The 19,234-nt window shown below is 38.0% G+C and overlaps 1 protein-coding gene across 2 annotated transcripts in view; it reads right to left on the minus strand.

Annotated features, from left to right (window-relative positions):
- LOC131146116 (protein CHAPERONE-LIKE PROTEIN OF POR1, chloroplastic) overlaps nucleotides 1-10,632 on the minus strand; it is a 65,559-nt gene extending 54,927 nt beyond the window's left edge. Inside the window, exons 1-2 of one of the 2 annotated variants that reach the window (XM_058095470.1) lie at nucleotides 10,392-10,632; nucleotides 10,061-10,146 (exon numbers count right to left, since the gene is read on the minus strand). In XM_058095470.1, the coding sequence (XP_057951453.1) occupies nucleotides 10,061-10,146; nucleotides 10,392-10,450 (145 nt within the window). In that variant the 5' untranslated portion in view covers nucleotides 10,451-10,632. Of the gene's footprint in view, nucleotides 1-10,060; nucleotides 10,165-10,391 lie in introns of both variants that reach the window. The other variant, XM_058095469.1, reaches the window with a different exon arrangement.
- Between the last annotated feature and the right edge of the window lie 8,602 nt (nucleotides 10,633-19,234).

Raw genomic sequence — 19,234 nt, forward strand, 5'->3', positions numbered from 1 at the left:
TTTTGTGGTTGTGGTAGCAGGAATGGCAATTATGGTGATGTGCGGTGGTGGCAGTGGTGCTGGTAAGGATCATTGCCACCAGCAGGTGGTGGTTGTGATTGTAGGTGATGATAATGATGGTAGAGAATTGGCAATAGTCACAGAATGTGTTGATGATGTCAAAGTGATGGTGTGATGGTAGCAACAGCAACAAGAACTGGTGGTTGAGTTGGTGGGGCAGCAGCAAAGGTGATGACAGATGGTCAATTTTTGATGGTGGTAACAGCAGAGGCAGAGGTGGCAGACACGTGCTGATGTTGGTGATTGTAGTGACAAAGAGTGGTGATGTTGATGATTGTAGTGACAAGGGGTGGTGTTGATGGCAAGGGTGGCAGAAGGTGGTGATGATTACGATCAGTGGTGGCAGTGGGTGCAATGGTGGAAATGGTTCATGGAGGTGGAGGTGGTGGCGGCAACCAGAGTAGTGTTGGAGGTGGTGGTGTCTAGAATTGGCTTGAGAAAGAAAGAAAAATCTTGAAAACATTAAACAGGTGTTCTCAAAGCCCAATATAAATAAGAAAAACTGAAAAACTAATTTCCTAGTTTTACATTTGGAAAAATAAAAATTAGTATATTTAAACATAAAGTTTCATTTTTCTTTCATAAACTTTTTTTATTCTTTTTTTTTTTCAATAACAAAATAAGATTTCATCAATAGATAAGGAATTTACAAAAAGGACATCTCCTGAGAAAAACTGGGACAATCCAGAAAAAAGGCAAATAAAAACAACAAAGAGAGAAGCGATCATCATGTCAACATGTTCCTCCAATCTCTTTGAAACTCCTGAAAGTTTTCCCCTCTGAAAAATCCATAACCAACACACCGCAGTAAGGCCAAGTACTTAATTTTTTCCCAAACCAGGATCCAATTTAATTTTTTACCAAAAAATTACTGAGCATTAGGTTCCATCCATAATCCCAATAAAACCACAAAAAATACACACTTCCATTAAGTTGCACTATCCTTCCATCTACAGTTCTACGAAAGCCTATAGAAGGGATGGCAAGCCTTTCACTGAAAAAGGACAAACCCAGCTCTCTCCCATAATACCAAAAAGCATATTCCAAATCCTCCAAGCATTCACATTGCAAAACAATATTAGAGGCTGTCTCAAAGTTGTTGTAACAAAGCACACATACATCAGGGGAAAAAACCTTCAAAGGTCTCCTAATTCACAAGAAGTTATTAATATTTATCTTATGAAGCACAACCAACCAAGTGAAAGCCTTTATTTTTGGGGGAATCTTTGGCCTTCCAAATAGTAGAATAGAGCTGGAAAAAGAGTTGGAACAGATCAAGAATTCAAGAAAAAAAAAAAATTGCAAGTGTACACTCCTAAATGATCCAAAGACCAAGAACGAACATCCCTCCCCAAAGAAAGGTCACCCCCATTCAATAAAGATAACAAAGATGACAATTCCACCATCTCCCGATCATCAAAAGGTCTCCTAAAGTGGAGATTCCAGAAAACCAAAGGGCTGTTCAAGTCACCAGCAAAGAAAGATATGGCTCTATCTTTGCTTGGAACTCAGATGAAAGAGACGAGATAAAGAAGCGAAAAATTATGTTTCCCAGCCAAGGATCTTTCCAAAAATGGATATGAGAACCCCTCCCTGCCTCAAGTTTAGTGTGAGGGGAAAATGAAGGACATATCTGAGAAATGGACCTCCATGAACTCCCTAAAGAACATCTTAAATTAACATTGGTATCCTACCCATTCTCATCCATCCCAAACTTGCTTCTTATTACTTAATACCTAAGGGACAATTCTTCTAGAGGGAATCGCCATAGCCATTTGGCTAAACATGTTTTTAGGCACCAGCTTACCAAGGGCCAACCCCCCCCCCCCCCCCCCCACCCTTTTAGACCTACAAACCTCATCCCAACTCAAGTTTAGTGTGAGGGGAAAATTAAGGACATATCTGAGAAATGGACCTCCATGAACTCCCTAAAGAACATCTTAAATTAACATTGGTATCCTACCCATTCTAATCCATCCTAAACTTGCTTCTTATTACTTAATACGTAAGGAACAATTCTTCTAGAGGGAAGCACCATAGCCATTTGGCTAAACATGTTTTTAGGCACCAGCTTACCAAGGGCCAACACCCCCCCCCCCCCAACCCTTTTAGACCTACAAACCTCATCCCAACTGACTAGATGGTCCCCATGACTCCCCCCCACCAGATCACAAAAAGTCTCACATAATCCTCTTAAGGTAGCTAGCAATCCCCACCAGAATCCTAAAAACAGACAAGAAGTGTAATGGCATGCTAGCAAGACAAGCCTGGATCAAAGTTATTCTACCCCCAAAAGAGAAGAGGACTCCCTTCCAACCATCTAATCTCTTCAACACCCTTCCCACCGCTAGATTCCAAAAATATGCAGCTCTAGGATTAGCCCCCCAAAGAGACTCCCAGGTAAGTCAAAGACCAATCCAGAATACCACAACCCACTTCATTAGTCCACATAACAAGCTTGATCAGCATATTCAAAGTTGCTAATCCACTCTTCCACATATTAATTTTAAGCCTAGACACCCTCTCAAAAATATGGAGAATACCCAAGATTCTCCGAAAAGACTATGATCATCTAAAAAACAAATGGTGTCATTCGCAAACTGGAGATGAGATACCACCACTCACTCTCTCCCCACTTCACATCTAACCAGCCCCCCTCTCCACTACTCTATCCACCATTCTACTCAAAACATCTGCTACAAGGACAAACAGAAATGGCAATAGAGGGTCTCCTTGTCTGATGCCCCTTGAAGCACTAAACCAGGATTTTGGTTCACCATTCAATCACCAAGAACCATGCTTCTTACTATGTGATGGAATTTTCATTTTTGCCAAAAAAATAAGATGCACTTTTTTCAGTGTAGACGTTGTTTTGAATTTTAAAAGGAATGAACTTAAGATTTTTCATCTTCTATAGGGAAAAAGAAAAAGGGGGTGTGGGGGTGAAGGATAGATGTCATTCAAAGCAGTTATAGAAAAGGCATGCCCATACTTTTCCTGTTGGCACAAAGGGCATCCTAATTATTTCACTAAAGCAGGTTTTATGCCTGTGATTTTTTTATTTTATAATCTAGGTGACACACAAATGAACTGATTCTCATTTCTCACTTTGAATAAGTATCAAAACACAAAATATCGTGCAACTGATGCAAAAGGAGTAAAAATTATTCCACAATTGGGGAATGGAACACAAATACCCAAACAATTTATCTGAAAAGTACTTATTTAAAAGTAGTTTGAGAATACTTATAATAAGTACTTTTTCAGATAAGTATTTTTTTCCAGAAAAATACCTTTTCAAAAAATGCTTATTTTCCTTTAAAAGAAGTATTTTGGAAAAGTATATTTTGAAATAAATAATTATTTAAGTGAGAACCAAACACTACTTATCGACACAAATACTTAAAATAAGTACTTCTCTAAAAAGATACTTATTTTTTAAGTTTTTCCAAACAGGGGCTCAGAATTCTTTCTTTTCTTCTTCTTCTGGCCAGCTGCGCTACTCCCAGTCAGGGCTGTGAATTTCCTTTTTGATATATACATATATATGCACTCAGTCGGAGCTACTCTGCAGCCGCTTTTGCTGTTTTTCTGTTTTCCTGCTGCTTATTTCTGCTTCTAGGTTGTGAAATTTATGGCATGACCAGCACATATTATTGAAAATTCATATTATAGTATTCATTTATGTTATAGACTGTGGTACTGAATATTTTGATATTCTAAATTTCAATTATTGATGCTAATGTGTTTACAATCAAGAATTCATTATATACATCATTTTACTCACAATTTTAATAAATGTGCGTCTCACCTCATGAGGTGCGAGGCAAATGTCTAGGTTTGGGTGCCCTTTGCGCCTCAGTGCGCTTACACCCTTGACTACTATGTTTGGCGCAATCAATTTAGAAAGTTGTCGATGTTGATGTTGAGAACAATTACTTTGCAGTTATTCACTAGAATTAACCAACAAGAAAGCTTGAATATTGTATAAATAAATTTAGTGGAGAAATAGCTTCACACTAAGTGTTTTAATCACTTCCCAGTATGAAGAACATAACAGAGAGTAATTCAATATGGACAACCTAAAAAAGCACAATGTAGAATACTTCCAGCATCTTGAAAGTTAAAAATAGTCTACAGATACTAAAAAGGACCTAAAGGTGAGCCATGACCCATTCAGTAAGACTCTTACACTCAAAACCAAAATGTCGCAAGTTTAAGTCATGAAATCAGTCTCTCCATGTTGTGCAAAGTATACACCAATGCGCAGCGGAAACACAAATTGACTTGGAACGTGCAATGCAGCAATCAACGATGAACAATACGAAACCAATCAATCACAAGGAGAATAAAGGAAAGCAAATAATCAAAGACACAAGAATTTACGTGGTTCGGCAATGTGCTTACGTCCACAGGAGCAAATGGCTGATTTTCACTATCACTCATCAAAAACTACAATTAAGGGTTGCAAATATTGTTTATATATTAACCCTAGGGGTACAGAAGGCTTTGAAACTATCTAAAATACTCTTGTAGTAAATCCCGAAGGAAAATCCTCCAAATTCCCCAATCTAATGATCTTCCCGATTCAAAATTCGTGTTTATCGCCGAACAATAGCGTCAATGGTTTCAGCACAACCATCGACGGTTTAATACCAAGGCTGAATCTGCAGACTGAAAACGTCGACAATTTCAAGGAATCTATCAACAGTTATCTCCCAAAGGTAAACCGTCGACCAAACAGTCGATGATTTCTACCTGCAGCCTACTTCCTTATTCTTTGCTTCACCATGCTTTCCCAATGCATGCGTTCCACTTAATATAAGCCACATACTCCAACAATCTCCACCTTGACGAATATTCACTACTTAAGAGAAATATGAAAGCATAACCCGCAGCTCCACCTGGGATAGTAGATTGGGACACCTCCCATCTAACAACTAGAGAAGTTAATCAAGTCCAAGCGATGCTTGATATGTCCGTTGTAACAGGCTTTGTCAACATATCAACTGCATTCTCAAACATGTGAACCTTCTCAAGTAGTAATTCACCAAAAGCAACCAGTTCCCTGATCCTGTTAAATCGCACATCTACGTGCTTTTTCCTCGCATGATACACCTTATTCTTTGCCAAATAGATGGCACTCTGACTATCACATTGCAGCCGAACTCCACTTTACTGGATACCCAACTCCTTGACCAATCATGTAAGCCACACAATCACTGCCATGTATTCCGATTCAGTAGTAAATAAAGCAACAAGTGACTACACCATAGACCTCCAACAAATAGGTCCTCCCACAAGGGTAAATGTGTTCATTGTTGTAGACCTCTTGTCATCCAAGTTCCCTACATGGTCAGCATCCACATAACCTACCACTGATGGATCACTCTGCTGTCTACTGAACATAATTTCATATCCGGTTGTATCCCTCAAGTATTTCAGAATCCACTTGACTGCATCCCAAAGTTGTCGACCCGAATTCAAAAAGAACTTACTCACCACACTAACAGCTTGTGCCAAATCCGGCCTTGTACTTACCATGGCATACATCAAACACCCCAATGCACTGGCATAGGAGACCTTTGACATGTCACGAACGTCATCGTCTGTCTTTGGGCACTGGGCAGTAGACAGCCTAAAATGATTTGCTAATGGTGTACTCATTGGTTTAGCATTAGTCATGCTAAAACTCTCCAGCACCTTCTCCACATAGCTGCCCCAGGATAACCACAATCTCCCTGCAGCTCTGTCCCTGCGAATCTCCATACCAAGAATCCTCTTGGCTGCACTCAAATCTTTCATGTCAAACTCTTTACTCAACAGAGTCTTCAACTGATTTACCTCAGTTATATCCTTCGTAGCAATCAACATGTCATCAACATAAAGCAACAGAAATACGAGTATACCGTCCTCAAAACTCTTCACATAAATGCAGCAATTGTACTCGCACCTCCTATAACCAATACGTATCATGTAAAAGGTCAAACCGTTTGTACCACTGCCTCGGAGACTGCTTTAGCCCGTAAAGTGACTTCTTCAGTTTACAAACCAAGTGCTCCTGTCTAGGTTGGAAAAACCCTTCTGGCTGTCACATATAAATTAACTCCTCCAAATCACCATGGAGGAACGTTGTCTTTACATCCATCAGCTCCAAATGCATGTCATAATATGCCACCAATCCCAACCCTACCCTGATGGAAGTGTGTCTAACCACAGGGGAGAAGATTTCATCATAATCAACTCATTTCCTCTATGAGTAACCCTTTGCTACCAACCGAGCCTTGAACTTCTCTCTCTCTATTTTCTGAAACCACTTCTTTCTTCCTATACATCCACTTGTATCCTATCGCCCTTTTCCCTACTGGAAGCTCCACCAAATCCCATGTCTAATTCTTATGCATGAAATCTCCTCCACCATAGCGCTCATCCAACTGCTTTTCTCCTGGCTATGCACTGTCTCCTGAAAAGTCGTAGGATCCCCGCTACTAGTGATAAGTGCATAAGACCCCAGATCATCAAATCCATACCTGGGCGGTGGCCGGATAATGTGTCTAGGTCTATTTACGGCTATAATGCGATGCTGCTACTGGTCACCCGAGCTAGAACTCCCTACATCCTGACCACTGTCATCTCCACCTTGAGTCTCTAACTCCACCTACACCACACGCTCATTGTTGTTACAGTTTTCTGGCACCTGTTTTTCTACTTTTCCTTGAGTGCATTGTAACATAGCTTTTTCATCAAAAATCACGTCTCTACTGATCACCACTTTGTTTGCCACTAGATCCCACAGCTTGAACCCTTTCGCCCCTTTCTGATATCCCAGAAAGATGCATCGTCTAAACTTTGCCTCAAACTTTGATCTCTCCCCACCAAAAATGTGCACATAGGCTGGACAACCAAATACTCTCAAAACAGAGTAGTCTACCTCGTTATCTGTCCACACCTCCTCAACTTTCCCATTTTGTGATGCCCTTGGTGATCTGTTAACCAAGAGACAAGTCATGCTCACCACCTCGCCTCAGAAATTTTTAGCGAGCCCAGCATTCAACCTAAGACACCGAACCCTTTCAGTTAGGGTTCAGTTCATCCTTTCCGCCACACCATTTTGTTGTTTTGTCTTACGTACTGTAAAACGTCTCCTTATGCCATGCTGCTCGCACAACTCTCTAAAGCTCGAATTTTTGTACTCGGTGTCATTGTCTGTCTTGAGACACTTAATCTTTCTCCCGATCTGGTTTTCCACCTCAGTTTTCCATAATTTAAACTTGGCAAACGTCTCTCACTTGTACCACATGAAGTATACCCAGATCTTTCTTTAGTAATCATCAATGAAACTCACGAAGTACATATGCCCTCCTCGTGATGCTACTCTCACCGGCCCCCAAACATCTGAATGAATGTAGTCGAGAATTCCTTCCGTCTTGTGCGTGGCTGACATGAACTGGACCCTATTCTGTTTCCCAAGCACACAATACCTGCAGAAATCCAGCTTGCATGATTTGACCCCCTTCAAAAGATTTCTCTTGTGAAGCTCCTTCATTCCATGTTCACCCATATGCCCTAACAGCATATGCTATAAGACATTGTTATCCGACTCAGACTCTGCAGCTGCAGCTGCACCTACAACTATAGTACCTAGCAGTGTATAGATATTCCCCAGTACTTTCTGCCCCTTCATCACAGTCAGAACTCCCTTACTCACCTTCATTGCTGCACTTTCAGACTTACAACTAGACCCATTACAATCTAAAGTGCTTAATGAAATCAAATTCTTTCTCAACTCCGATATGTGCCCAACATCACATAACGTCCTTACCACACCATCATACATCTTGATTTTGATGTTCCCTATTTCAACAACTTTGCATGAAGCATCGTTTCCCATTAGAATAGAACCGGAATTCACCAATCTATAAGTGGTGAACCAGTCTTTGTTGGGCATCATATAATAAGAGCACGCCGAGTCTAAGATCCAAGCATCCGAGAGAGCATCTGAACTGAATGAACCCGAGAGCATTTCACCATCACCGCTCCCAGAGTCTCCTTCTTCCACTACATTCGCCGTGCTTGATAAACCTTCTTTATTTTCAGCATTCCCCTTCTTCCTCTCTGGACAATCTTATTTTCATGCCCTTTTTTCCCGCACTTAAAACACCGTACCTTCCTCTTCCTAGAATTGGACCAAGCCTTATCGTTACTCGGTCCACCCCGAAACTTGCTTCTCCCACGATCCTGATAACCTTTCACCACAAGCCCTTCACCTTATGAATTCTCGTCGCTGACCTTCTTCCTCTGATGGAAACTCAACAGGGCACTCGTGATATCTTTCAATTCCAGAGTTTCTTTCCCCCATGTCAGAATCGTAACTAGAATCTCATATGTAGGAGACGTAGGTAGGGAATTCAGCAGCATCAACGCTTTGTCTTGTCCTCGAACTTCACATCAACCCACTTCAGATCGCTGATGATCTGATTGTATACATTGATGTGTTGATTCATATTCAAACCCTCTGTCATCTTAAGCCCATAGAGTTTTTGCTAAAGATACAACTTGTTTGTCAATGACTTGGACAAATACCAGCTCTCCAACTTCAGCCAAAATACCACCGGCGATTCCTCATCCATGACATGATACATCACGTCATCGACCAGACAAAGTCTGATAATAGCCACATCCTTCACTTCCAACTCCTTCCAACTCATGTTATCCATGCCTTCCGACTGTTTTCCGTATAGTGTCTTCACCATCCCTTACTGCACCAACAAGTTCTTAACCCTCCTCTTGCCAAAGTCCGAAATTTCCCATTCCATCGAACTTAACGACATTGAACTTTGCCGAAAAAATCTCGGCCATTGCGACCAATAGCTCTGATACCATTTTTTTTGTGCAAAGTATACACCAATGCACAACGAAAACACAAATTGAATCAGAACGTGCAATGCAGCAATCAAAAACGAACAATACGAAACCAATCAATCACAAAGAGAATAAAGGAAAGCAAATAATCAAAGACACAAGAATTTACGTGGTTCAGCAATGTACCTACGTCCACAGGAGCAAACGGCTGATTTTCACTATCATTCGTTAAAAACTACAATCAAGGGTTACAAATATTGTTTATATAATTAACCCTATGCATACAAAAGGATTAAAAACTATCTAAAATACTCATGTAGTAAATCCTAAAGGAAAATCCTCCAAATCCCTCAATCTACTGATCTTCTTGATTCAAAATCCGTATTTAGCGCCGAACAATACCGTCAACGGTTTAATACCGAGGCTGAATCTGTAGACTGAAACCGTCGATGGTTTCAGGGAAACTTTCTACGGTTATCTCCCGAGGGTAAACCGTTGACTAAACAGTCGACGATTTCTTCCTGCAGCCTACTTCCTTATTCTTTACTTCACCATGCTTTCCCGGTGCATGCGTTCACTCAATATGAGCCACATACGCCAACACTCCAACTGTGGAGGTAAGGCAACATTCATCCTACCCCTCCGGCCCCTCCCCAAGCCCCAATATGGCGTACGAGCCCCATGCACTAGGTGTATTATTTTATGTTACACACTGACAAGGACCTACCATGCCAATCATCTTTTTATGTACACTGATTAATTGAAAACCTATATAATACCAGTTACTTGACAAAAATAAATGCTCAAGCTCAAACACCCCCCAAAACCCTCACCGAGCCACCCACCCTCACTCTCTAAAGAAAGTGGATTACAAAGTAAACAAGATGAAGTGCCCCAACATTTTCCTCACTTCTGTTGCAACAAACCCTGCCTAAATTTCATCATAAATATGCACCCAGACTGGAGAAAAGATAGAAAATTAATCCAAAAAGAAATTGAATTCCAAAATTAATTCCCTAGAATTTAGAGTGTCGGAATAACTAAGAAGCCAAAAAATTGCCAAAGTTTACACATATAAGCACAACCACGACCAACATAAATTCTTAAAAAAACGAAAGAAACAAAGAATAGTTGATACCTTCATATGGTGTATCTACTGCGGACCTGGGGCTTCTACCAATAGGCCTATATGCAGCGGATTTATTTGCGTTTTCACGGCAAGAACTGGATGCAAACAGAAAACTATCTCGATATCAGTTAAAGAAATAAACAATGACGAGTGCCCATCAAATATACAACAATGCGCACAAGAAAGTCATCCATATTTGGGCAGGAAAACAACATGCAAATTCAATCCAAAACATACAGAAAAATCAAAATACTTCGCACTTCTTAATTTAACAGAGTTTCAAATAGAACACATGTACACATGCATAAAATAACAAAGAGAGAGAGAGGGAGAAAGATACAGTTTTTCGCCGAGGAAAGGGGAGGAAAATTTAGGGCTTGGAAGAAAAAGGGACGCCATAATTTGCGAAACTCAGCAAGTATATATCCTAGTCTGAGTATCTGATGGACGCCATTGAAGTAGGCAAAGGGAGCTTTTGCGTCCGAAAAGCGGCCGACAGCAGAGGAGAGCGCAACTTTAGTTTTGGCTTGTTTAATATCGATCCGAAAATAGGAGTGTCCGAAAATAGAAGTCCATTACACACTACACAATTCTTTTCTATTCTTTTTTTTGGTACACGTGACAAGTCTAGTAATCGACGAGCACTTTGGATTTCCCGATATGGCACCAAACCTATGAGACAGCGACCCTTCCCAATAATTTGCCCTCTAAGTTAATTCGAACGCGGTCACAGTCTGCTCACAGTCAGTTTAGAAGTATGGCCAACCCAACTCCTGTCTCAGCTCCTTTACCAACCACGGCCATTGCTAGCTCCAGAGTACATCTACGTGAAGTTGAACCCCCGTTGCTCACACTTGAGTGCTCAACTCTTTTCCACCATGTCATGCCCGTGAGAGGCACGTTGGTTTAGGCTCGGTTTGATCAGAAAATATTGATAGAAAAAAAAATAGAAAAAAGAAAAATATCAACGACATTTTTATAATAAACTCAAAAATAAAGTTTTAATTTTACAAATCATTAATATTTAATTTTTTAAAATTTAAATTAGATTAAAATAAATTTTTATTTTTTATAATATTTAATAGAAAATGTAAGAAAAAATGTGTTTCCTTATTATTTTTATTTCATTTTCTTTTTTTAAATAAAATCTTTGATCCAAACAAACCTTTAAGGTAAAACATATAACATTTGTTTGTAAAAAAGAGTAAAATTTGGTAACACTTCCTAAACTTTTAGAATATGACACTCAACCATTTAAGTTTTTAAAAATGATTAAAAAAATTTGAGATTTAAATTTATTAACAAAATAAATCTTCCACTAATTTATCGTTAGTTAATCGTTAAGTATAAATGAAAAAATGAATACCCTTAATAAACTAATATTTTTAAATAACATCAATTGAATCCATTAAATTAAAAAAAATAAGTATAATATTATTAAAATTGAATAAACGAACCAGAGACCTAAACGATTCTCAAATTAAATGGTTTAGGCGGTCCAGTTGCTGTGATTCAATAAATGACATGAGTGTGAGTATTATTTTAAAATTTTAAATATATATAAATTAAAAAATTAGTAATAAATCATATAAAATGCCTAGTAATTATAGTAGTACAAAATGTTTCTTAAATGTAATTCTTAAAAATTTAAAAATTAGAAACATCATAAAACAAGTAAAATATAGTTAAATGTTTTAAAATTCAAATAAACTATCAAGTATAGTATTTAAAAAATATATAAATTAAGATTTCAGACTTCATACTTCATAAACTAAAATTATAAAGTTGAATGTTAGTTATTTTGTGTGCAAAATATAAATGATAAATAAATAAAGAAAACTCAATGTTATATTTATTAGTTGACCCTTGATCAAGTCAATTCACTGATTTTTTTTTTTTTTTAATCTAAGTTGATATACCACTAAATATGAAATTCGACCAAATCCAGAAAGTGAGTTGCAATTCGACTAATTGGTCGATTCAATCCAATCTTTAAACTATATTTTATTTTTAAAGATAAATCTAGAAATTTAATTTGCATGAAAATTGTATAAAAAAATATTTTGGAACAATATGATTATCTAGACATTTTTATATATTTTAAATTTATTTAAATATAATTTAATTTTGCTTTCATGGTTATCAACTGGTTGACCGAAGTTAGTCGAGCTAGTTAGACTAGTCTGACAAGTCAACACCGTCCATTGCTCTTCCATTCAAATCATCCATTGCTCCTCAAGTCAAATCATAATTCTCACATTGATTCTTGGCTCCAAATATATAGACACAATCTTTAATTGCTCTATAATTACTGTGTCTATATTTAGTTGATCTCCAGGATTCATTTCCTCTGTTAGTTTTCTTTTATACTGCCGGTCTTTACTTGTATAAAGTTATGTACTTGTATCATTTAGAATCAAAGAAAATATGATCAATATCTTCTCTTTATGGTATCAACGGCTCTGTCTTCATCTCGTTATAGCTCTTCGACCGTGGCTAAATCAAGTGAAGTCACGGTTATGTCCAGCAGTGGAAATCCTCTCCCCTCTTATGTTGTCTCGATCAACATAGCCACACTTGTTCCTTATAAACTTTCCAAAGGAGGAAACTATTCAATGTGGAACTCACATATGTCAAACCTTCTCCTTGGGTATGATCTCATAGGATTTGCAGATGAAACTCATCCATGCCCACCAGCCGACAATCCAAAGTACAAAACTTGGATTCGTCAAGATCGACTATTACTTCTTGTTATCCAAACTGTTGTCATTGGACCAATAGGGATGATTATATCTCGGTACAAAAATGTTGAGGAGGCCTAGCGCAAACTCAAAACTACCTATGCCAATAAATCTAACACTCGGATGGTTGGTCTCATGGACTCCCTCACCATGGTCAGTCAAGAAGAAAAGAGCAATTCTAAATTTATGCAAACTGTTAAAACTATTATTGATGATCTTGCTATGATTGGGCACGATTTGAGTGATGGAGAAATAGTGGTTCATATGCTCAATGGTCTTACCAATGATTACAAAGAGCTCAAAGCTGCTTTTCATGCAAAAGAATCACTCATCTCCTTCAAAGAATTAGTTGAAAAACTTATAGACTATGAAACGAGCCTCAAGCAATTAAACTCAACAAAAGAAGACTATGTCATCACTGCCCAATTTTCACAAAAGCACGCACAACAAGAAATGTAGAAACGGAAACTTCAATACCTCTCAAAAACAGTCAAGATACAAAGGAAACAATAATGGCTACCCAAGGAACAACAACAATCAATTTCAATAGAATTCCTATGGAAACCATGACAACCACAACTTTTTCAACAGCCCATACACTCAAGGACTTTCATCCAACCACTAAAATCAGAATTGGCAACCTAACTTCAATGGGAATCAAACTCGAGTCATTTGTCAAATATGTGACAAGCCTGGCCATGTTGCCAAAGTATACAAATCATGTAGTGACATAGAGGAATTATAATATTCAAATAATAAAAGGAATGGAGAAAAGGAAAATTAAAATGGGCCAAAAGCAGGTCTTCATTGATGAGAAAATACCGAGAGAGGTTTTGGGTGATTTTGAATTTCGACAACGAGGAGAGAGTTCGTCGACGAGTTGTCTTCATGACCTCGTCAATGAGGTGACGTGGCTCGTCGACGAGGGCCAATGTATAAATAGGCCAAACTTTCATTTTATGGCCGAAACCCTGCGAGAATCTCTCTCTCTCACTCCTCATTTCGGTCCCTACCCTTCTCTCTAAGATCTCAGGCCGATTTTCTACTGGTTCAACGATATGAAGCCACCACGACGCTCCTAGGAAAGTTCTCTGCAAGTCTGCCAGAGCAGATCGTTGGTGGGACGAGTTTGGAATTCATCCCAGATTTAGGGTAAGACTTTCTACTCAGTATTTGACTTTTTGACAATTGTAGAAAGTGTAGTATGCATATAAATACTGAAGTTTAGTTATGGAAAATGTTGTTTTCAGTGTGTTGAACTGGGAACCCTGCGGATGTGGGACTGTTTATTTTATGGGCTTTTCAAGACTCAGGTAAGGGGATAAATTAAGCTAGTTATTTTTATGGAAATGTATGTATGTTATTACAGCATCTGATTTTAGAAAATATATATTATATATATATATATATATATATATATATATGTCTTATATTTGGGAAATACTGTTGAAAATGATGTTATGTTAAATATATGAAAAACCTACTTCGTGTGGCATGAGTAGAATTTATAATGAAATACTGTTTTCTGGGAATATGATTTGCTAGCATACGGGTTGTGCTATGGATATGATTTGTCGGCGTACGGGCCACGTTATGAATATGATTTGCTAGCGTACAGGCTATGCTATGGATATGATTTGCTGGCATACGGTCGTGCTATGGATATGATATGTTAGTGTACGAGTCGAGATATGGTAAAATATGAAATATCGGCATACGAGCCGATGATTTTTATGATATATATGAATATGCAAAATGATGTGATGATATTGATTTGGCAATTAATAGCATGAAATATCCATGTATCACAGTTTGGTTATATGCTATATGTTATCAGAACCTGGTTGGCTTGGTCTACGCTAGCACTTGCATGGTACTGATGCTATGTGTTCATAATTTATCATGATATTTGTGTTAACGTTACTGTACGGAGTAGTTTGAGGTTGGATGGTTGATATGGTTTTAAGAAGTGTGAGCGCCCCTCGTGTATGGACCAGGTCTAGTAGACCCATTGGACTTACAGACTGTACTATTGACTTGGCAATGTTTGGCCAACCATTGTCAGGTCCCGCTTTTGAACCACACAACCCAGTCATGTGGGGATAATACATGACAATAGTCAGTTAACCTACTAGGGTTGTTTTTGTATTATATTTATATGAGATGAATTATGTTATGAAAATCATGTATGTTCTGCTATGCTATGAATACATGTTTGTCCCAAAAACGATACATACAATTTTACTGGTTATGATATGTATATGATTATATGTATATCATAGAAATACTCATGTTGCCACACACTAGTATTAGTTTATTTCCCTTACTGAGAGGTGTCTCACCCCGAATTACATGAAATTTTTAGGAGCCCCAGATAGGAGAGCGGATAAAGCTCCGCTGAGATAGTTACGGCTGGTCTGCCCTCTCTAAAGGGTATGTATTTTGTGATAGGGTCAGATGGATTTTGTGGAAAGTGACCCTAGGACTCTTTTGGGTGGTTTATGTATGTAAATACAGTGGATATAGTGTGACGCCTCGAAACCCGCCAAGTGGGGCTCGGGTGCCACGTGTTCCAATTACCTGCATCTGATACCATAATTATCATGCACGCAGCGGAACAGAAATAAATAACCTCAAATAAATACCAGAGTTCTATATAACAACCCAAAAACAAATACTACAACATCCAAATATCCATATCCACAATCAGTATTTAAAACATAATCCCGTACAAATATATATCTATATATATATATACCAGTATCTCACAATACCCCAAAACAAAACCACCAAATACAATCCTAGCCTAGCCCTTCAAACCCGGTTTCCAGAAGAACCTGAAAAATTGTTAATCCACTAGGGTGAGACACTTCTCAGTAAAGGTGGAATAAATTATAACAGTGTGTGACAACTGAGTTTTAATATTTACATATCAAAGTAAACTGCTTCTCATATAATATCAATAACAATTGAGAAAATGTACCATTAATAACATCCCCAACATCTAATATCATACACACATCCAATATGCACAAGTACATAATTTTTATGCAGGCAAAAGTCCCCAAGGATAGGGAAGATTACCCGCCCATACAAGTAGCTTCCCTCTGCTCTAGTACTAAAAACTACCTACCAAAACACTCACCTTACTCAGTAAGCCCTTAGGTGAAATATTACCTCGTCGTCAGTACACACATCTCTATTATTTTAAAGGCAAAGGTTTCCGAGGATCCGGATGTCTACTCGCCCATACAAGTAGCATCCCTTTGCACTGATACCAAGAAACTACCTAATAGAGCACTCGTCTTTCTCAGCAAGCCCCCGGTGGTATGTTTACCTCGCCGCATGCACACGCGTGCATTCACAATATACTATACCATTATTTTTATGCTATAATTAAATTCACATGCGCACAACACACCCACACAGGAATCATGCATCTCATACTTCATCTTCCAATGTCCTCAGTACGTGGCCCACACAGAGTAACTGCGTACATGTCAGTACGTGACCCACAAAGGCACCTACGTACTTTTTATCTACACGTGGCCCACACGGGCACCACAGGATACATAACATGGCCCACACAGGCGCCATTATCCACACAAGATATAACGTGGCCCACAAAGGCACCACTACCCACACAGGGTATATAACATGGCCCACACAAGCACCATTATTCACCAGTATCCAATCCCCATAACCTATCCGTCATACATCAGTAGAACAAGCTCCTCGACCTGCCAATGTCCTACCCCATATAAATAACAATATGACAAGCTCCTCAACCTGCGAACGTCGTATCATGATTTACATCTAGGCAATATAACAACCTCCTCATGCCAACGTTATATTGAGATGCATACGAATAATCACACCAGTTAGTTCACACAAACGCATCAAATCATTTCCATACAGGAATCCAATAGATTAATACATTCCCACACAGTAATCCAACAGATCAATACATTTTCATACAGTATCCCAACATATCAATACATTTCCACACAAGAGTCAAACATAACAATCAATTCCTCATGTCATCATCATTCCAAACAACCCCTCATGTAAGCCCAAATACCACAGAAATTCATATTCAATTTATTAGAAAGTAATTGTTCTAATGCCACACGATTTTAATATCATAAGCAATTATCCCCAAATATAACCTTAAACCAAAATCATCATTTTTCCAATAATCAAGCTATTCCGAAAATCATATAGATAAATAATAAATTGCGTATGCTCATAAATATCTGGTTCACCTTAATAAAATACTGATATAATTTTATTCCCCCTTACCTAATTCCCTAAATCACGCCTGCAGGGCTCCCAAACTTATATCCGCGGCGCTCACCCGAACCCTGATTCAATCATATCAACCCCAATAAAATATTATTTTAACATTTCCTATTTTACAATAATTAAATAACAATTAATTTCTAAATAATCCATTTATCCTAGTTTTGGAGCTATTCCTACAACGATCTCACAAGAAATTCGCTCCTCTAGACTTGTAGAGAATCATCCCTAGATTCTCGTGGTGGTGTCTGATCACCCATTTGGCTTAAAATTTAAGAAAATTTGAGGTAAGAATGAGAATTTGACTTACCCCAGGAGATATGCCCACATTACTCCTACAACAAATCCACTTCGGTAAATATGTCGATGGCGAAGAATGGAATTCAGTGGTATCTTCGGATTTCCAATTGGGTGAGAATCCGCCGCAAAATCGTAAAAAGAAAAGGAGTCGAGAGCATGAGAGAATATATTTAATTTTTTTTCCTTTCTCTCTCTTTCTTTCCGTTCTTATGTGCGCATGAGAAGGAATTTTTTTTTTTCTTCTCTACTTACCTATGCTCCAGGAAACTTGAGAATTAAGTTTCCTTTCCTTTTTTTTTTTTTTCTTTCCTTTATCCTACTTTAACCTTATCATATACTTATATATATATTACTTACATATATATATATATATATAATTAAATATACATATATATATATATATAATTAAATATACATATATATAAATATATCCACAATCCTCAAATTTCTTAATTTAATTAATTTTCTTAATAATAATTAATTAATTAATAATACTAATTTTTTAATTAACAATTATTTATTTATTATTTATTTATTTATTTTTTTGGATCGTTACATATAATAACTCTAGAATTGTGATAAACGGTATTGTATGTGGAACTATGAGTTATTTATGATTTTATGTTTTCGGCTGCTTAGGCTTTCGTCATGTGTTTCTGTTTTATCTGTGGTACCCACAGGTTCAGGTTGATCATGATCTACAGGACTTATTATACTGATTTGTATTATTTAAGGAAAAAAATGTGTGAAAATTAAGCAGGTCGTTACAGATCACGTCCCTCACCCACCATCTAGCCGCAAGCCATCTTCACAGCTCACGAGACTCCGGGTAATTAGTCCGGTTGGATAGTTGACTCCAAGGCATCTCATCACATCACCTCAAATTTTCAAAACCTCTATATTCACTTTGAGTATGGTGGCAATTAAGATATCACGGTTGGATATGGTAATAATGTCCTTATTACTTATATAGGATCTACCACTCTTCATTCATATGATTCCACTTTCAAACTCAATAATGTTTTGTGTGCACCTAACATCAAGAAAATCTTCTTTCCGTCTCTCAGTTTTGTTCTCACAATAGCACCTCTATTGATTTTTTTCCTAACTTCTTTCTTGTGGAGGATTTAACCATGAGGGCATCCTTGGTGCGAGGCCGAACTAGAGGAAACGTGTAAGAACCCAAACCGTGATAGGTGTGTTTAATTAAAATAAGAGATTGGTAAAAAGGTAATTAAACAGGCTTCATCGACGAAGTCAGAGTTCATCGACGGAGACCTCATATTTCTCATCAACGAGGAGCAGGTGTTCGTCGACGAGGAGAAACTGAGAGGTATTATGAAGTGCAACAAAATTCAGAGCTCGTCGACGAGGAGAAGCCGAGGGATTTCAGAAAATCAAAAATCCCAGGCTCGTCGACGAGGTCATGGTCTTATCGACGAGAAGACTATAAGGTCTCATCGACAAAGACACAATTCGTCAACGAGAACTGCTAAGTTAAAGGTGCTATAAATATCTATTTTCATTACTTCTCAGCTAAGAAATCAAATATTCTCTCTTTATCTCTCTAGAAACTCTTTCTACTCTCCATCTCTCTAGATTTCTTCGCCATTTATTGTCTGATTCGATGATTCGATGTTACCATAAGGGTCAGTGAAGGATTCTCTACAAGTTCTGCGGATCAGAAACTCATTTTGGAGATTTTTGAGTTTTGGCAAAAAATCGAGGTAAGGCTCGATTTTCAGTTTTGATCTGGTAGTTATGTAGAGAACAACCTTGTGAGTATCTTCTGTACTGGGATTTGTAGGTTTTGGAACTCGGTTCGCTGTTTAGGGGCCTT

The sequence above is a fragment of the Malania oleifera genome, chromosome 13 (genome assembly GCF_029873635.1).
Source record: "Malania oleifera isolate guangnan ecotype guangnan chromosome 13, ASM2987363v1, whole genome shotgun sequence".
In the NCBI taxonomy this organism is placed as follows: domain Eukaryota; kingdom Viridiplantae; phylum Streptophyta; class Magnoliopsida; order Santalales; family Ximeniaceae; genus Malania; species Malania oleifera.